Source organism: Jatropha curcas, chromosome 9 (assembly GCF_041381405.1).
Source record: "Jatropha curcas cultivar XTBG-Jc1 chromosome 9, XTBG_Jcur_1.0, whole genome shotgun sequence".
Classification (NCBI taxonomy): Eukaryota; Viridiplantae; Streptophyta; class Magnoliopsida; order Malpighiales; family Euphorbiaceae; genus Jatropha; species Jatropha curcas.
Window position 1 is genome coordinate 19,111,184 of NC_143159.1, and position 19,747 is coordinate 19,130,930.

At 36.2% G+C, this 19,747-nt stretch overlaps 1 protein-coding gene and 1 long non-coding RNA gene across 2 annotated transcripts; both read right to left on the reverse strand.

The window, feature by feature from the left end:
- Positions 1-6,520: 6,520 nt before the first annotated feature.
- Positions 6,521-10,569, reverse strand: LOC105628900 (uncharacterized). Its single transcript, XR_001046577.4, has 4 exons — positions 10,126-10,569; positions 9,926-10,001; positions 6,981-9,005; positions 6,521-6,776 (listed from the first exon to the last, which is right to left on the reverse strand). It is a non-coding gene; the product is annotated as an uncharacterized LOC105628900 (long non-coding RNA).
- A 1,073-nt stretch (positions 10,570-11,642) lies between these two features.
- On the reverse strand, positions 11,643-18,998 carry LOC105628901 (erythroid differentiation factor-like protein). Its single transcript, XM_012210385.3, has 9 exons — positions 18,677-18,998; positions 18,438-18,559; positions 17,045-17,252; positions 16,442-16,970; positions 16,112-16,363; positions 15,804-15,995; positions 15,640-15,714; positions 13,019-15,541; positions 11,643-12,283 (listed from the first exon to the last, which is right to left on the reverse strand). Exons 1-9 carry the CDS (start codon positions 18,859-18,861, stop codon positions 11,981-11,983), a joined length of 4,389 nt encoding a protein of 1,462 aa, XP_012065775.1. The 5' UTR covers positions 18,862-18,998; the 3' UTR covers positions 11,643-11,980.
- Between the last annotated feature and the right edge of the window lie 749 nt (positions 18,999-19,747).

The window sequence follows — 19,747 nt, forward strand, 5'->3', positions numbered from 1 at the left end:
TAAGAAAAGCCCACTAAGTCAAAAAAATTGAAAGGGCAACTTAGGCAAAAGTTAAGCAGTCTGCTAAATTAAAAACCTGTGAGGGCAGTTTAGGCAAAAATTAAGGCATGAAACAATAATCTCATAAAGGTTAAAATTCGGGCTTCTCATAACATGTGTCAAATGATTCCTCTCCTATGTGTCTCTAAAACAGTGTGAGTCATGAAAAGGGAAAGCCATGAAAGCCCTATCATCTAGGCATTTGTCCCTCCCGTCATTACCTAGTGTCAAGTGTTCATCCCTATATAGTATAGGACAGAATATATTGAAAGCCTTATAAAAAATAGGCTGAACCATTCACTCCTAGTTAAGATCCAAAAGCAGACATGGGTCAAAAGACAAAAGTCAAAATCTAACTCGACAAGTCAAAATGTACTATAGGTCTAGGCAATTCGGCTGTGTCACCTCAAACGCATGTCTCTAGAGTCTTCTGAGTCATCTGAATCCTCAAAACACAATAGGGTTACCCTGTGTCATCTGATGTCGCTCTGCATCCACTTTTAATCCCCTTGAGTCAGCCTTACTCTAGGGCTTCTCTCATGGTTTCTGTACTTTGAAGCCTAGCCTTCTCTGAAAAAAAAAAAAAAAAGAGCATGCAAAACTAGACCTTGCACTAGGATCCAAAAGACGGGCACCCATGTGTAAACCGTCTTACCCATCAGATAGACTTTATTGTACCTTTTAAGCATACCCAATTGTATTCATTAAAGAGACCTGGCTATACCTACTCTAAGTTTTGCATGCTCAAACAGATCCCGTTGTACCTACCTTCAACTCCCTGGCCTTCCTGAAAAGCACGTCAATCCAATTAAAAACCCAAGCCAATTCTGAAATGGCCACCTCAAGCAAAACCAGACCTTACACCAGAATCTAGAAGACAGGCACCCACGCAGAAACATTCTTACCCATCGGAGATGTAGCTATACTTATCCTAAAGTGAGACAGACTCAGTCGTACCCACCTTTAATACCCAGCCTTTCTTGAAAGCACCTCAATTCACTCAGACACCCAAGCCAGTTCAGAAATGGCTACCTGAAGCAAAATCAGACCTAATACCAGAATCCATAAAACAGGCACCCACGTGCAAACCGTTTTACCCATCAAATGGACTCTACTATACTTTTCAGACAAACCCAGTTGTACTCATCAAGCAGACCCAGTTCTACCCATCTTGAAATCAAACAAACCCAACTGTACCCATCTGACAAACTTAGATATACCCATTTGACAAACTCAGTCATATTCATCTTAAGCCTCGAGCATCACCCTAAATCTTATCCTTGATCACCATCATAAGCCTCTTCCTTGAGCTCCCTTTTCCAAAATACCAAGAGCCTCAAATATTAACTTGAGCATTTATCATATCCAGCCTCACCTGAAAGAAAACCAGACCTTACAACCAAAAATAGGCATCCACATGCAAACCATTCTAAAAGTCAGACAAACCCTACTGTACTCCATTGTAAACATCTAGCCTTTTCCAAAAACACCTAAAACCTGAGTCAGAAGCCTAAACTAGTGCAGGAATGGTCATTGCATTCATGAATAATGCACATGCATGTTTTTCGCTAACAATGGCTTCCAGGTCAATAAAGATAAGAGAACAGGCAATTAGTGCAACCATACAAGAACAGACAATCAATGCAAACCGACCAGAATCGGGCAGTAAGAGCAATCTCTCATAACAAAACAGGCAATCAGTGCAACCTCTCTGAAATAGGTAGTCAACACAATTGCTTCGAATAGGCAGATGGTGCAACCAATCAGGCATCCAGTGTAACCAGTTAAGAATAAGTAATCAATGTAAAATCCCCAGAACAGGCAATCGGTGCAGGCAGTTAGTGCAACTACTCCAATCAGGCATCCAGTGCAACCAATTAGCAAATAAGTAATCAATGCATCCCATCAGTCAAGAACAGGCAGTCGATGCAACCAGTTTGAACAGGCAACCAATGTAAGACTCACAACAGGGTCGTCAAACCAAATACAAGGGTTCTCAGACTAATAATCAAGGTATTCAAGCGGTATTCAAGCAAACCACCAGGTATTCAGACCGTTAACAAGGTGTTTAGGCCAACAATCAGGGTATTCAGACCATGAATAGGGTGTTCAGGCCAACAACTAGGGTATTCAGACCATGAATAGGGTGTTCAGACAAACCATTGGGGTATTCAGACCATCAATAGGGTGATCAGGCCAAATACCAGGGTCCCTAGACTAACTACCGAGATATCCAGGCTGTCAACAAGGTGATCAGGCCAACTATTGTGAATACTCAAATTTTGAGGCTCAAAGAGCCAATTATCCCGGACTGCAAACAGTCCGGCCGGGTCGAAGCCATTTTGGAAGTTCACCGAAAGTATGCCAATATGGTACTTAAAACGTCCGGGATGTCGCGAGGATCGCAGAACTGGTCCCGGAATAATTTTAGGAGGTCCACAACTCCCGGAAAAGCCCCTGGAGTGAAATACGGGGGATCCCACCGCACACGGCTGCGCCAGCCACCGGTTCCGGCGGCAGCAGCCGCCCCGCCTCCCGGGCGGCAGCTCCCGCCGAGCCGGCTGGGCGGCAGCTGCCGCCCCTGCAGGCGGCACCTGCCGCCCAGCCGCCGCCCTGCCAGGCAGCACCTGCCGCCCAGCCAGGCGGCACCTGTCGCCCTGGACCCGAAAATGGCCTATAAATAGGCCATTTTCAGTCCAATTTCGACACCCTTGTCTGTGTTGACGGACGATCTTTCTCCCCCCGCGCTCTTTGCGATTCTTTTACCGTTTTTTTGCATTTTATTTTATTTTTATTGCATTTTTATTGTGATATTTGGACACTAAAATTGAACAAAAACTAAATTAATTTTCCCCAAGCAAGGAATTAAATCTGGAGCTAAGAAGCGGTCGCCAATTAAATCAGGTACTGACGAAACTCTGCCTATTTAATTTTAGCACTTCATGCATATTCTTCTTCTACTCCAACTCTGAATTAAATTGCTGCATAAATGCATTCACGTCATTAATTTGGCAAATAAATTGCCTCAATTAAATATGATTAAGCTTAAACGCCCGATTAATTAATAATCGTGGTATTAAAGCTTAAATCCGACAATATCGGCTAAAATGCCTAGTTAATCAATAACTACGGTGTAATTGCCTTTATTTCGAACACTTCGCCTAAAAGTCCAATTAATCAATAATTGTGGCTAACGGCCTCGTTCAATCACGTTTTTGGCAACAAATTGCCTACATTAAAATCAATCAATTTTGGCAACAAATTGCCTACATTAAAATCAAACATTTTTTGGCAAAATGCCTTAAAATCACACTTTTTGGCCAAAGGCCTTAAAATCAATCATTTTGGCGACAATCGCCCAATCACATCAACTTTTGGTAAATTAATTGCCTAAATCAACTCATTTCGGCCAAAGGCCTAAAATCAACCATTTTAGCGACAAATCGCGTAAAATCGACATTTTTGGCAAAATGCCTTTAAAATCAACCATTTTCGGCTCAAAGCCGTAAAATCGATATTTTTGGCAAAATGCCTTAAAACGAACCAATTTTCGGCTTAAAACCGTAAAATCAACCATTTTAGCGACAAATCGCGTAAAATCGACATTTTTGGCAAAATGCCTTAAAATGAACCAATTTTCGGCTCAAAGCCGTAAAATCGACATTTTTGGCAAAATGCCTTAAAACGAACCAATTTTCGGCCAAAGGCCTAAAATCAACCATTTTAGCGACAAATCGCTTAAAATCAATCTTTTAAGCGACAAATCGTTTAAATGAACCATTTTGGCACAAATGCCTTAAAATCAACAATTTTGAGCGACAAATCGTTTAAATGAACCATTTTGGCACAAATGCCTCAAAATCAACATTTTTGGCAACATGCCTAAAAATCAATCAATCTTTGGCAAAATGCCTAAACAAAATGCACAAAGCATACACACTTATGCACAAAGCATACACACTTATGCACAAAGCATACACACTCATGCACAAAGCATACACACTCATGCATTAAGCATACACCTTCAAAGCCCTTTTAAAAAGGCCTATCGAACTACGTTGACTTTGATCTTCCATTCAAACGGAAGTACGTAGGCACGTTCGGGATTTCACCCCGGGCGGCAAGTCGAAATCATCAAAATCACTCAAACATTTCATTAATCCATCATTCACCTTGCAAAACATTCATTCATCGGTTAGTTTATCAGCATGACATAGTCTCAGGACCCATCTCGGGTTTGCATACCATGCCTTACACATTGGGATAATTAATCTAGTAACTAGGTTAATTAAAATTGAAGTCATTCAGGGTTTTTTCCTAGTTTACCCTAAAATAATTAAACAAGGTGGCGACTCACACACTCACGTGCATTTCTTTCTTTTGTCATATGCATCACATGCATGTGCATCCGGGGAAAGGGGTTCACAACTACTAGGATCTCTAGACCAACTACCATGGTATCTAGGTCGTCAATAAGGTTTTCAGACCAACTACAGGATAATCAGCCATAAAATAGGTTTTTAAGATCAAGTCCGGACTAACTACCACGGTATCCAGGCTGTCAACAAGGTTTCCAGATCAACTACAGGATAATCAACCTTAAAACAGGGTTTTCAAACTAAGTCCATACCAACTATAGGATAATCAGCCTCAAAATAGGATTTTCATACCAAGATCAGAGAAGAAATAGGGTTTTCAGACCAACAATAAAGTAATCAGGCTCAAAATAGGGCATTCAGACCAACTAGCAGTGTATCAACAGGTTGTTCAAACCAACTACCAGAGTATTCAGACTGTCAAGACCATCAACAGGGTGATCAGGCCAACTACCAGGGTCTCTAGACTAACTACTAGGGTACCCAAGCCGTCAATAGGGTTCTAGACCTGTAACACCCCAAAATTTTCGAATCTTAAAATAATATTATTTTATCGGGTCATGAATGGTGCTACAGAGAGGGGGATAATATTTTATTTAGATTCGAGGAAGATATTGAGTATAATTAACTATGAATGGATAGTGGTTTATCGGTCTGTGAATAGTACTACCGGTCCGGGAGTCAGTATTATTTTGGTTTAAAAAAATTACTGTATATATTTTATATTTTCTTTAATATTTTTGGAGTATGTATAAATGATTTTTATGGGTAGAAAGTAAGTAATGAACATTTTTGGAGAATTTAGATAATTAGTGAATAGTGAATTATGATGCTTTATTAATTAAGGAAATTTGAGGAATTATTTTTATGGAGTAATTTGAGAAATTTATGGAGATAAATAATATTTTGAAGGAATTGAATTGGAGAATATTTTTAGCCATTAGATGAGATTACTTTTGACTTAATCTTAGCCATCCAATTGTGGAAAAAGACCAAAACACCCTTAATTGCTTTATAAAGATCAACTCCAATAATTGAGCAATCACTTTTTCTCTTCTTCATCTTCTCTTCAACGCCAACTTCCTCTCCTTCTTCTCTTTGTTTTTCTTCAACTTCTACTTGCTAAATCCACCAAATTCACCTCATCCAACTTGATTTAAGTAATTAATCTTTGAGAGTGAAGCTAGAGAAGTGATTTTTGGTGACTAATTTCAAGAAATTTGGAGATTTTCCTACTTGGGTCAAAGGGTGGAGAATCTTCTACCAATGAGAAGGGCAAGCTAAGGCTTAAAGAGTTTTAGTTAAGCTTGTTAGAGCTTGTTTTTAAGGTTAGTGTTCATAAACACAATTACTTTGTTAAACTTTTTGATTTTGTGAAAACCTAGAACCGCCTAAACCTATGCTCTGATATCACTAAATGTAACACCCTCCGCCCAGTCCCGTGAGACCCGACGACGGATGCCACATTCGGTGCCGGAGACACCGTCTTAACTTAACATACAAATCATAAAATAAGATTATGAATTAGAAGTAATTGAGTATTCACAAGTTTAGCGAGTAATATATATTTTTTTATTAGATAATCATTTCATTTCATTTTCATCTTTTTTGTTTTTTTTTTTGAAAAATAAATTGGAAAAAAAAATCCTACAGAAATACTGTAAGAATTTCCCTTTAAAAACTGAGCTCGCTAAACATATGAATACAAAACACTCCCAATTAAACTCCAAACTCCCAACATCTCCAAATAATCATCATAACACAACAACACTTCTATATTTTCATAACTATATAAACACATTATTAAACACATTTAGGTTGGTTGCAGACTACCTTTATTGCCGGCCTTTTTTCTGCTTTTCTCATATCAAGAAATGGCGTTCAATAGACTGGCTTTGTCTCATTTTCTCTTTGCATCTTTTGTTACCGTTTTATGTTATTATGGGATGTTGGTTAGCATTTTTGATTTTTTGTTGTACTGTTGTTGATGAGTATTGATGTTTTTATCAGGTTTTTTTTTTACTTAAATTATCGTTAGGTTGGATGTATGTGAGAGGTCTGTTGGCTCGAGATAGTACTTGAATAAAATAAGTTTTTCCTGAGTATTATGAGTTAAATAAATTTATTTGTTGATAAAAAAAAATAGAGGACAATTAAAGAAAGTCATATGGTGGACGCTCCCTTTGAACTTCAATAAACTCAGCCTCTCCAAATTTTCCTTGCGTTTATCGGCCGCTCCACCTAACACATGAACTTCAACAACTTGGCCTCCTCAAGCATGGTTACTTGCAATCATCTTGACATTGATTTACACCTGCTTATACTCTTGGATTATAGAAATACTCGGAATTGAAATCAATACTGAAAATCCAAGGAAAAGAACAAAATTAGGGATTTTAGACAAGAAATAATCCAAACCTACTAAGACGATAAACATGAGAAGGAATCCTAAGCTTGATGTGATGGCCAATACATGTATTGTTGTCCATTACATCAAGCATATGTAATCTTTGCCTATATGTTTTTTCATCATATACTGTATATATATATTTTTTTTTTTCAAACCTTCGTTTGCAGGCCGAGCAAGTGGTACAGGAAGTGAACTGTGGGCGGAAAACGCAACCAAAGGTCTGATATAGAACTTTCTTTCAACGGGATGTCTTAACAAAGATACAGCTATTGCACTTGCAATTGCACTCTACTTCAAAGGAACTTGGTTTCATTCTTTTGATACTTCAAGAACTAGAGCCAGAGACTTTCATCTTCTTAATGGGAGGACCGTAAAAGTTCCCCTTATTAGTGGACTCACTGTAAGACACTTATATGGATCTTTCGAGGATTTCAAAGTTATCAAATTACCATATCTTATTGGACAGCATAATAAGCGATTTTTTATGCATATCTTTCTTCCTCATAGCAACAATGGATTGCAAGAAATAATAGAAAAGATGAATTCTAATCCTAGATTGTTACATGAAGATTTAGCCCTTGAGGAAGTACAACTTTCTGAGATGAGCATCCCAAAGTTTAATTTCTCATACAACTTTGAAACTTCAAAAGTCATGAAAAAGCTGTGATTAACTTCGCCTTTTGATCAGGTGACAGCCAATTTAAAAATGATGGTTTATTCTGCTGATAGCAACAATGTTTATGTCTCTAAAGTGTTTCATAAATCAAAAATTGAAGTAAATGAGAAAGGTACAGAGGCTGCAGCTTGCGCAATCTTGGGTCTTACATTCACATGTTCGCCGCGTCATCTACCGGTGGCTCCACTTCCAAGTTTCTTGGCAGACCATCCCTTTCTATTCATGATTAAGGAAGAAGTATCTGGACTTATATTTTTCACTGGAGCAGTACTTAATCCTCTCGTAGAGACCTAAGCATCTAAACTTTTTTTTCTTCAAGAAGATTTTTTTTTTCTGCTTTAAGACTAGAAATTACACGAAAAGATTGCCTGCTAATTAATTTTCTAATCTAAACATATATAAGACTAGGAAGAATATTTTATAATTTCATAATTTTCTTTTTAATGCAGCTTCAACTATTTCATGCTATATATTTTAGTCTCTATTGATATTCATTTGTTTTAGATAATAATTTACATTTTAATTATTATTTGAAGAAGTAACTGTCAAAGCTTCTTTCTATGAATTTATAAACAAATAATAAAAAATCTTTAGAGTTCAGATGAATTGAATAATTAATTATATAAAACTTTCTAATTAAATTTATTTTAGAAATATCTAGAATAATAAAATTAAGACCGATATATGTATATGTATATGTATATGTATACGTGTAGGTAAGGACTGAGTTTACATGTCCATTATAGTAAATGAAGGATTGCTTATACTAATTGGAGGCCATAGGTTGTGCAAATGTTTCTTATGGATTTCTTGTGTTGAAATTTGTAGTTGAGGTTCACCGTTTTTGAACAGGGGAGGGAAAAATTTTACATGACGTGACAGTAAGTCCCTTAAAAATAATGAAGTTAATAGTTTAGAATAGTTTTAGGGTCTTAAGATTTAGGATTTAGGTTTTAAATATTTTATTAGGGTTTAGGGTTTAAATTTTAGAGATTACATGCAAACATGGCCGCACTTTGCTGCGGCTTCGTATTGCCTTTTCTTTTCTTTTTTTTTTTTTTTAGCTAACTAATGTTATATTGGACAAATATCAGAAAAAAATTCAAGTGATAATATAAGCATTCAAGTAGAACACATCCTTCCCATTTTTACCTATTTTTCATTTTTCTAAAAATATATGCTTTTGTCTCTTACATCTCTCTTCTCTAAGAGACCATGCTGACTGATCTCCATTTGAACTCGCAAAAAAGCCAGCCACCATAAGTACACAGGTGGCTACTGCTAAAGCTTCCAGAACAGAAAACTTTACTGTTAGTAACATCAAGTTGATAAAACACCAGAAAACCAGACATACCACTGATACCAGAGCCTTTGAGTTTTTCCGGAGCTTCAAGCGCTTTTGAGTTTTTGCACCACTGCATGTCTGAGAAAAGAATCTAAATGTCATAAAATAAAAGTAGAAGAATGTATAACCACATTCTTGCTTCTTCCCCATTAATGCAGCCTGCACAGAGCGAAATTATAAGGAAAAGGAAAAACCGAAAGGGGATGAGAGCAATAACTCCCACAGCAGCAATACTCAAATTACACCCAGCAAATTGTGTAGCAGAGTACACATGTGCTATACCTACAACTTGACAATTAATCTTTCTTCTAAGTGTGTTTGAATTTTTAGTTATTGGGGCTGGAACTACATGTATATAATTCATTTCATTTGCAACTTCATTGTGATTGCTGAGTTTCAGAAACTACTATTTCTATCCAAACAGAAAATTTGAACAATAATAAGTCAAATCCTATGGTGATTGCTAAGCTCTAACCATCTATTGAGCTTTTGCTATAGTAAAAAACGTAACTACTGGCTTGAATGGTTAATTTTTGGCTGCAGATTAAATTAAGTATTCACTTGTCAAAATACATGTGTGTGTGTGTGTGTGTGTGTGTGTGTGTGTGTGTGTTTTCACTGTCAAAAACTATAGTTAGAAAGGAAAGAACTTGTGTTCTTAACTTTGTTTCTTTTGATTGAATCTTAATGTCAGTTACTAACAAATATGGTGTAAATGTTCCTTATGCAGCTTTTGTTTTATTATTTATACAGGTAGAACCAATGTTAGCCAACTATCTCTATATGCAAGTAAATATTGTCCTATCCCTCTTATATTTTCAAAGTTCCACTGATCTATATGCTGATGAAACTATAATATCAGAAGTTTAACAATGAAGTAGTTGCCAGAGCAATGCAATCAAATACACACATGCATTCCCTGCATCTTACGGCAGTATCCAAACCAAATACTCATTGTGCAAAATAACAAATGCAAAATTGCAAACCCAAAAACAAATAACTAAATGAGATTTTTTTTTTTCTTTTTTTTGCTAAAAACAAATTTATGAAACATATATTTTCTCAAACATTTTATGTACCTCAATGTTGTTCTGAGTTCTTGGACTGTCATTGCCTCAATTTCTGAAGGATCATCGTCGATACTTTGAATTTCAACTGATTGAATTTGCAAAGAACTTTTTTAGACATTGACCATAGACCATTCGTCATTACCTTTTAATTACTAAGAACATAAAAAAAAAAAAAAAAAATGCATATCAAGATAGAAAAGAACGCTAACCTCAGCAACAATGCTTTCAGAATTAGGGATTGCTACTTATAGGAACCATACCAACTCAAATCACAATCAAATAATAAAACAGAGATAGAGAAAATGAGAAGAATAGTTCAGAATAGGATACTAACTATTACCGATCAATTATAAAACATGCAGATTTCTTGAAAAATTGGCAATTAAGGAAGAGAAGAAACCCTATATTAGTAATTAAGTGGAATACAGAAGAAAAGATGTTACAAAGAGGAGAAGAGAAGAGGAATAATTAGGATCACAGTGCATAAATAAAATCGGCGAAGAAGCATATAACCAAAATGAAGTTCGCGAAGAAGATGAGATTGAAGCCGGCGGATTTTGGACCGTCGAAGGAGAAGAAGTTTCGAGAGGAGAAAAGGGCAAAATAGGAATAACATTAAAAAGGAATGGTTAAAAGGGCAAAACACTTTTCTATGAACAGTGATTTTGATTTACGTTTTAGTATACATATAATGGTATATTTTTTTGTTAGGGTTTAAGATTTTAGAGATTATGATGTACTATTTTTTTTTAATAGGGTCTATAAGTTAAGATTTAACATAATTTTATTATTTAAAAAGGATTTTCATCAATGACAGAAGTTCCCATGTATAAGTATACATTTTTTGTATAAGCAAATTAATTTCTTAATTTATTTTATTAATATAAACCAGAAAAAAATTTAACATTTTCACACAACTAAACCCGAGCCATCAAGTTTCTTTATGCACTTAAAACTCAAACCTTCAAATTTTCTTATGCACCCAAACCTATCCCGAAAATGTTAAGTAAAAAAATCTGGAAACCAAACTAAATTAAAATAGAATAAACAAGAAATACTCTTTTGACTAGGAAAAGAAAGTACATGAGTTAAAAGAGGAATACTCCATTCTTTGCTGATTTTGATGGAATAGTGCTGATTTTGGTAGTAGAGTGGTGGTGGAGTGATGGCGTTGGTGGTGGTAGTAGGGTGATGAAGTGATAATGGTTACGGTGGTGGTGGAGTGATGAAGTGATAATGGTTACGGTGCTGGAGTGATGTTGGTTGTGATGGTGGTAGTGGTGGAGGAGTGATGGTGGTGGTAGTGGTGGAGGAGTGACGATGGTGTTAAAGTGGTTATGGTGGTTGTTGACTAGTGGTCAAGCGGTGGTGGCACAGTGGTGGCAGTCGAACGGTGATATTGATTGTGGTGGTGAGGCGATTGTGCTAAATGAACATAGAGTTTTAATTGGGGTGGTTTATATAATTGGTATTATATGTACTTAATATAATGGACAATATATATGCTTGATGTAATGGACAACAATAAATGTATGTTTTTGATGCAATGAAAATTACATCAAATTAATTAATGAAGATTTAACAATACATTACCGTGTTAAAAAAAAGTCTAATCAATGTAATTAATCATATAAATTCTCATATCATTATATGGTTAATTATAACATACCAAACATGGCCTAAGCTCAGACTAGAGAGTTCGGCTCAGCTCATCGACAAGCATAAATGAAATAACTGTTTTTGAATTATGTACTAATAGAATATAACTTGCACAAATTTGGAAATCTATCTTTTAAGCATATTTACAATTTCAACGCCCCATTTACATAGCCTTAAGAGCAACCCATCCACATATACATTCTCCTAAATGTTTGTTAGTATTTTCACTTTCAAATCTTTCCATCAATTCTAGTGCATCTCAGCTACTGTGGTACAAAGGTGAGTTGTGCCAACAACAAAATGCTGCAAGGAGAGTTCTTCAATTATCCAATGCTAATATTACTTTCCGCATGAGATGTAAATATTATAGGATGAACTCCAGAAAATAGAAAGGTAAGTTTCAGGTTATGATATCCACAAATCATTCATAGCATGTAACTGACTGAAATCAGCAGACTTCAATGACATCTTGTAGAGGTCCCTGAGCTTTCTAGCATCAGGCCTGTTAGATCCTGATGTTGGCTGAACAATGGATGAAGATCTATTTGTATTTCCAGGAAGCATGGAGGCTAACATTTTCTTCAAAAGCGTCTGCAAATGACCCCAAAATTTGGCATGTACCTGTGGGTGATCAGTTCCAAAAGAATCTGAAATTTTTTGAGATGCATTGCGTCCTTCAAGCATACAAGATAGAGCTGATTCTAGCATCTGGAACAATAGTAAAATAGCATGAGAACAGGAAAAAAAGAGAAGCATAAATTTTAAACTGAGACAACAGTAAAATTTGTTTGAGACAAATCACAATATATTAACCCCCGAAGTTCTTGATATACACTGCATCTAATTCTCTAATGGCCCCCTAAAGACCAAGGACAAGGACTGTCAGCTACCACAAATCTCCTCCTTAATCCAAGCTGACAAATAACTATGGTTTCATTAAACTCTTGATACAGACTCGAATCTATTTGTAACTCTGAAATTTATTCTCTACCAGCACAATAATTTCTTTCGTTCTCTTAGAAAGATGCAATTCCACAGATAAAGATCTCTTATTAGCATGCATTAATTATATAAAGTTTTCCTGCATTACTATTAGATTTGTATGTAGACTCCATTTTCTATGAACAGTTAACTGATGTTTTACTTTCTGTAACTCAAAACTCAAATAAAAAGGCTATTTTCCAGTTATGAGCTAAACAAAGTTTCTGAGTAATAATTCAGAAAAAATCTCACTCCTCTGCATTTCTACTAAACCTTCACCTTTTTGGGTGTAAGCCCCAGACAACTATTATTGAACAATAAAATGGCCATTCTAACTAGAAAATAAAATAAAAACTGGATAAGGGAAGGACATTATCTGGTTAATTTAGGTTCATCAAATTGGAAATGGAACGTATAAATGCAATGCTGCCATTGAAGAAAAGAATAGATCCAAGAACGTACTGCATTTGAGTGTAAGAAACTTGAGAGGCTTAGTAAAAGAGCTGATCTCTCTGTAAGAATTGTTAGGTACATGGTGGGATGCGTCTCTGGTCCATAAAATTCTATTGCTTTTTGCCAGTTCCTCTCAGCCAAGGAAGCATACTGCTTCACCCGTTGAATAATGCTATTTTCACCTTTAGGCAAGTTGCTTTTCTTATAATCTGACCCCAAAAATTTTAAACAGCAATCCCTTTGGTAGCAAGCAAGCTGAAAGCAAGCATATGCAGCCTCTTGTTTACGTAATTCACCCAAAGATTCATACACTGATAATGCCTCTCTAATAGCTTCATTAGCTGAAATCTCATGTTTTCTCAATTCTCTCGTAGCTTTCTTGTCACTGGGACTAATACAAACAACAGGCAAATCTTCCAAGGCACCATTCTCATAAACTTCTGCAGTAATATCTTCTCTGGCCAAAAGCATGCCAAGCCTCAGATATGTGTGAGCAAACTGAGTATATACTTCATTCTTCAAGCTCTTTGATTCCAAGTTGTTCTCTAAGGCAATAGCATTCAATTCTGACTTTGCTGCCCCATAAAATTTAAGTGATTCACAGTATTCCAGCTTTGCACTTTGCAAAGCTTGTTTGCAAGCATTATGGAAGACGTCATGGAATTTGAGACTTTCAAACTTTGATACCATCTCTTCAGCCAAAGCTCGTCTACCATGGCCCAAATTACAATTGATCAATATGATGTTGGTGTGATCAGAAACTTCTCTGAATGCAGATATGGCATCAGCAAAAGCAAGTTCAGCTTTTGTCAACTCTTTTCTTCCAAGCCTATTTCGACCCATTTCATTGCAAACCCACCCAATCTTTTTAATTACAGACTGTAATTCAGCTGAGCCTGTAGGAAGTCCAACCAATGCTTTTCTAGCTTCTTCATAACAATTTAGTGCAGTAGAAAGATAGTGTTCTGCATCTGCATCTATATCAGTATAATCTGTCAAATACTTAAATATCCCACCATTCTTAATTTTTGGCATTTCTTTTGAAGTGCTTTCACTTTGACATGGCACCACTTCTTCATGCATTTCCAAACTGCTGCCTTCTCTTGTTCTAGAATTAACAGCTCCAGAGGAAGTTACTCCAAGGTTATCATCTCTAATTCTAGGAGCTTCTATCATAGTATCAAGCTGGAGATATTCACTGTCAGAACCCCTATTCTCCACTTTGTGAAGAGCATGACCATTATCGAAGTCCCCATAGAGAGAGTAAGAGGCATTTTTTAAATAAGATCGTTTACCATGCTTCCTGCCATAAACTACAGAGCGCTTATTTCCACTGCTACTGCTAGCGCTGCTACCACTGCTAGCCCTATCACTTTGGCAGCTGCAATTTACAAGAGAACATGAACTGCAATTCTGAATATACCGACCCAGCCTTTTCTTTAGCCTTTGGACTTCCTTCACAACCTCAGACGACATTCTCAATTCTTTGGCAGAAGGTTTAATGTCTGCTTTTACTGAGAGCTCTTTACCTTTTATTAAATGAAGCTCAACATACACATCTCCAACCAGCGTCCATGCCTTGGCCCAGAATAGGTAAGTCAAAGAGAGACGCTCAAAAGCAAGAGAATCATCACTAGGACTTGATTTTACTCCCTTTGCATCACCAACATATGATATTGTCTTCTCATTATTTTCATTGAATATTTCTAGGGATGGATATTTAGTAATTGAGGAAATAAACCTTGCTTCCTCTAAATGTTGTGGCATTGATCCATAAACAGAACATGCTAATTCTACTACTTTCAACGCTTGATGCAACTGGTTATCCTCCTTATAAGCTTGCCCTAGTGCCAAATAAGATTCTCCAAGCAGAAGAACAAGCTTCCACAGTTTATTATCTATTTTTGATGTTGGAAGCCATTCTCGAATATCACAAACTTCTATACAATCGGTATCACCACATGCACAGACAGAAAAGTTTACAGATGAAGGTGGCCTATCATGATTATTACTAACCCTATCAAGCAACTCTACTTCAGTGCCTTGTAGTTGGCGCATCCATCTAAGAGATTTAATAGCTTGTGAAACATGATGTACTGCAGCTAACTTGGAGGAGATTGGATGAGCAACAGTTTGAACCACACATGCAGAAGCCGGAGGCTTTTTAGACACTGCAAATGTTTCACTACCACTAGAACTTGGAAGGGATTCTTCTAAATCTTTTGATTCTGTGTCATTTGATGCTATCAAATTTCTGCAAATAGATACAGTTTCCTGCAGCGTCATCTTTGCAGGAGTCTCTGATATTTCATAACGAGAGTGGTTTCCACTCAATCTATCTTCTGCGACTGGCAAGGAGAAATTGTCATAAGCAACTGATTCAGATAAACCACAAGAAGAGTCCAAGGATTCTACTGGGACTGTAACTTCGCATTCTATTGGAAGTGATTCAGATGTCAAATTCAATTCCAGCTCCTCTTCATGATTCAAAAGAAGTCTTGCAAATTGCTCATGAGCATATGCCCGCACTACCTGAATGTATAATACTGGTTACATATATCATTTGATGCAACAAAGGATAATTATAGAAGTACTAAATAAATAACAGTAAGTCAACTGATTCTACACACCAGATGATCTGGATCATCCAAGTATTCCAAACATTTCCTGAAGAATCTTGCACACTTAGTCCTATTATTAGGTGCCTGTATCAGAAATATTAAAAATTAATAACACCAAACATAAAAATGATATAGAGTATCATAAGCAGTCTATGATCGTATTTTTATCATACCATGGAAAGAGAAAGCCTATGAGCAATGCGATAAAGAAGAGTTCCCAATGAAAATAAGGAATCACTTCTCTCTCTGTTCAATAAGGAAGGAAGGGACATTGAGCTATCATCACAATTGTTGGAGGTGTGGTTCTTTGGAATAACAGAAATATCAAAAAGTTGAATCACATCTTCACCAGCACTTTTATAAAGCTGTAAAAAGATGAATTCAGATATCAAAACAATCATTTGTAACAATTTTAAGAAAAAGATTTCTTCAAATAGAAAGTAAATAAATGTAATACACGGAAGACAAATTATTTTTCTACCCAGTAGGCACCAGGATCCTGCTTGCAGTTTTCTTCAAGGAACCTCAGAACAGAGAGGCCATTTTGCTGAACAACATGAGGATGAAAAGCAGGAGTTCCATCTTCTGAGATGCCTTTTAATAGAAATATATCATCTGTTTTAAGAAGTTCATAACCTTGAACAACACCATCTTGATGATAACAGATGGCCAACTCGGGTACACTCGCCATAACATTGTCAAGCCATGCTTCAAGCCAAGTTAATGGAGTTACCTATCAAAACATAGGAAGAAACAATGAAAATTTTGCTGAGCATGAAGACCGTAAAGAGTTCATGGAAGTTTTTATTACCTGTCTTGTTACATCCCATAAATGCAAGCTCACAGCAACATACTTTTCATTACTGAAGAGAAGCAAGTCACTGCCTAAGAGCATTCGGAAATTGTGAAATTGCCAAAACAGAACCCTTAAAAATCCATCATTATGCACCCTTTTATGCTTCTCAGATTCTTGAACTGAGCATCTAGGCTTTTCACCAACGCGTGAAGCCTTTTTTACTGGATGATGATCCTTATTTCTCTTATTCTTTTTACCTTCCCAAAAGAAGCCATCTTGTTTGACTTGTGGATACTCTGAACAATGGTTGTATCCTTCATTCTCAGTGGCACCATCACGCTGCCCCATAGAATGTGATGTGCCAGACCCAGGAAGTACAGATGAATTTGACTGCCCCTCTGATGAAGAATGATGAGTTGGTGGACAATCACAAGCCTCCATTCTGACTGAATGCATAGCAAAATTCAGAAACAAAGATTGATCTGCATGCTTTGGTTGATTTTTTTGTCTCCTAACCAACTTTTCTCCCTCTTCCAAGTCAGGCCTGTGTGTCATGACATAATCAAGATACTGAAAAATTTACAAGATAAGCAATAAAGCTAGTGTAGAGACAGAAACCCGGTGTTCAGGACAAGAGTCTGTCCAATACGACGAACTGCAATTGATAATCGAGCCTTAGAATACGGCATTTTGAAGATCTGCTTCAGAATGTCAGTAGGAGCAATCACATCTATCTCATCCCCATATTCCGCTAAACCAGATACAGCAAGAGCTTCACATTTCCTAGTAAGGTTTGATGAAATAGTATCTCCTTCCCAAGGTAACTCTACAACTCATTATCACAAAGTTTTACTTTCAATCATTGTGAATTCAAGTAAAAAGAAGCAGACAGATGAATATTTGCTTTTAATTAGCATGAAAGACTTGCAAATCAAATAACAAAACTAACAATTCTGTAGAAATATTGTCAGATTATGGTTCATTTAGTATTAGTTTTCAAGATACAAATAGCAACTTCAATGAGAAAAACACAAAATCTCAACACATTCTTCAGATAGAGTGTGCATCATCAGTGACCAAAGAGAAACAACATATAAATGACACTTCATTTGATCCTTCCAATTATATGACACCCTTTCCCATCATGAGATGATACAAAATTCATTGAACTCTAACAATTCCTAGGTTAACTCAGCTTACTTATCCAGCTCAACTTAAAGCAAAATTAATTCCCTAAACTTGCATCTTTCCTACAAAACCATTAGTGCTTCAGAAGACATCCTTGTAATCACAATAACAGTTACAATATATTATGCTAATTATATAGCCTTCTCAATGTGATGCAATCTCTAGGTTAAAGTCAACACAGGCGGACACTATATAGTCCAGCCTTCACATTAACAAGCTGCTTTGAATATATTCAAGCATCCGTATGACGCTCACAGCCTCACACAGATTTTTTATGATAATGATAATGATAACAATGAAATTGTTCCATGACTCTTTATAAGCAATAGGATTTAGTTGCAGGAAGTTTAACATGTGAGTTTTAGCTGTTAACTAATATTTTAGAAGTCAAAGTTTCCACATTTGAAATTCCAAGTCATAACTTCAATCCTCAATTTGAAAAATCACAAAAATTCTCTTCTAGCATCAAGCATGCCCTTTATAAATTATGTGATTATGATTCTTAAGCAAAATGGGAAATAAATCCTCCAGTTTCATTATTGTATTACTTTCCACTTAATTGCCATGCAAGTTAAAGCAATTGAGTCTTAGAAACAAAAAAAAACCCACATGTGCATCTTTCTAAAACCCACAACACAGAAATGTTCATGTTCGTATAATTTACAAATTCTTAATAATATTAAGAAAGTCATTTTCTAAGCTTATCTTCCTTCACAGAAATGAAATTCAACAACCTCAAAATCAATGCCAATCGTTAAACTAAAAGAACTTAAGAACTACAAATTTTTGTTTATCTCAAATAAAAATTAAAGAAAAAGGATACCTCCGGTGGCCTTAGATTGTATAGCACCAACAGGAAGAACCTTCTCCGGCAAGTTTGAAACAACCGGAAGTGTATTCAAATCGGTCTCCGTCGGCAGCATCCGGTACCTCGGTGCACTTACTCTACACAACCAAAAGCACAAATTACACAAACATATTTATATAAACAAACACGTATAGAACTAGCGAAGGTGAGAGAGAGAGAGAGAGAGAGAGAGAGAGAGAGAGAGAGAGTGTTACGTTTCGCTAGAAGGAACAAGAGCGGAGTTGAAAGCGTGAAAAGATTTATCGGTAGGGACAGGAATAGAACCGCAGAGAAAACCGACAGGTTTCGGTCTAACAATTTCGAGTGTTCCAATACATTGAAGTTCTCTTGAGCCATCAATGGAGCTTGATGGTGACGAAGGAGGTGACCGTTTCTCCATGGATTTTTTTATTGTTTATTAATTAGTTCTTCTGTCTTCAATTTCTCCCGTCTGTTTCAATTCAATATTCAGCTCAGATTCTCCTGTTGCTGGTTGTTCTGTGTTCTCTCGTTTGTTTCTGTTCTGGAAATCGCCCGAAGCTACCAGGTGGAATACAAACGTCGTCGTGTAGAAAAACTGGGTTGATTGAGTACAAGCTTAAAGCCCAAACGTAAAAGATTGAAATTAGGCCCATATTTAGTAGGATTATGTTTTTAAGCTTTTAGCCCAAGATGGTTCGGGCCGAATTCAAAAGGATGTTTTAAAACACAAATTGTTTAAGATTTAAAACACAAATTGTGTGCTGCCGTTTGATTTTAGACAAAACAGGCGGAGCTTACGCGGCATTGCTGCGGGATATATATATATATATATTACTAGTTTGTCGCCTTGCGAAATATTTTTTAAAACATAGATAATATAATAAGAAAAGTGAAAATATTATTTTGAAAAAATAATTAATTAGTCTCTAAATTTTGATCAAACTAATTAACTCGTCTTTATATTTTATTAATATTAATTAAGAGTCTTTTAGATTTAATTCCGTTAAACTATTAAATCCTTCTATTTACTTTTTTATTATTTTGCCTTTAAAATGTGTAAAGGGATGAAAATAACCTCACAATTACGTGGAAAGGACAACAATATCCTGAATTACCTCGCTATAATAATTATTTACAGACTGAAAAACTCGAAGGAAGCTCAAGTACCAACAACAACAGCTGAGACTTCCATTCGCACAAGCTTTATAGACCTAGAAACCCAACAAGGTCATAATTGGATGGTAGTGAATTGGTTGGTGACAAAATTATGGGGAATTTTTTTTAACGAAAAAAAATTTAAATAA

Excerpts from the sequence above, each read along its gene's own strand:
- LOC105628901 (XM_012210385.3), bottom strand. The coding sequence starts at position 18,861 with ATGGAGAAACGGTCACCTCCTTCGTCACCATCAAGCTCCATTGATGGC. Across the intron at positions 17,253-18,437 it reads ACAATCTAAGGCCACCGGAG|AGTTACCTTGGGAAGGAGAT; the intron begins GTATCCTTTTTC and ends AATGAGTTGTAG. Across the intron at positions 15,542-15,639 it reads TGGATGATCCAGATCATCTG|GTAGTGCGGGCATATGCTCA; the intron begins GTGTGTAGAATC and ends TTATACATTCAG.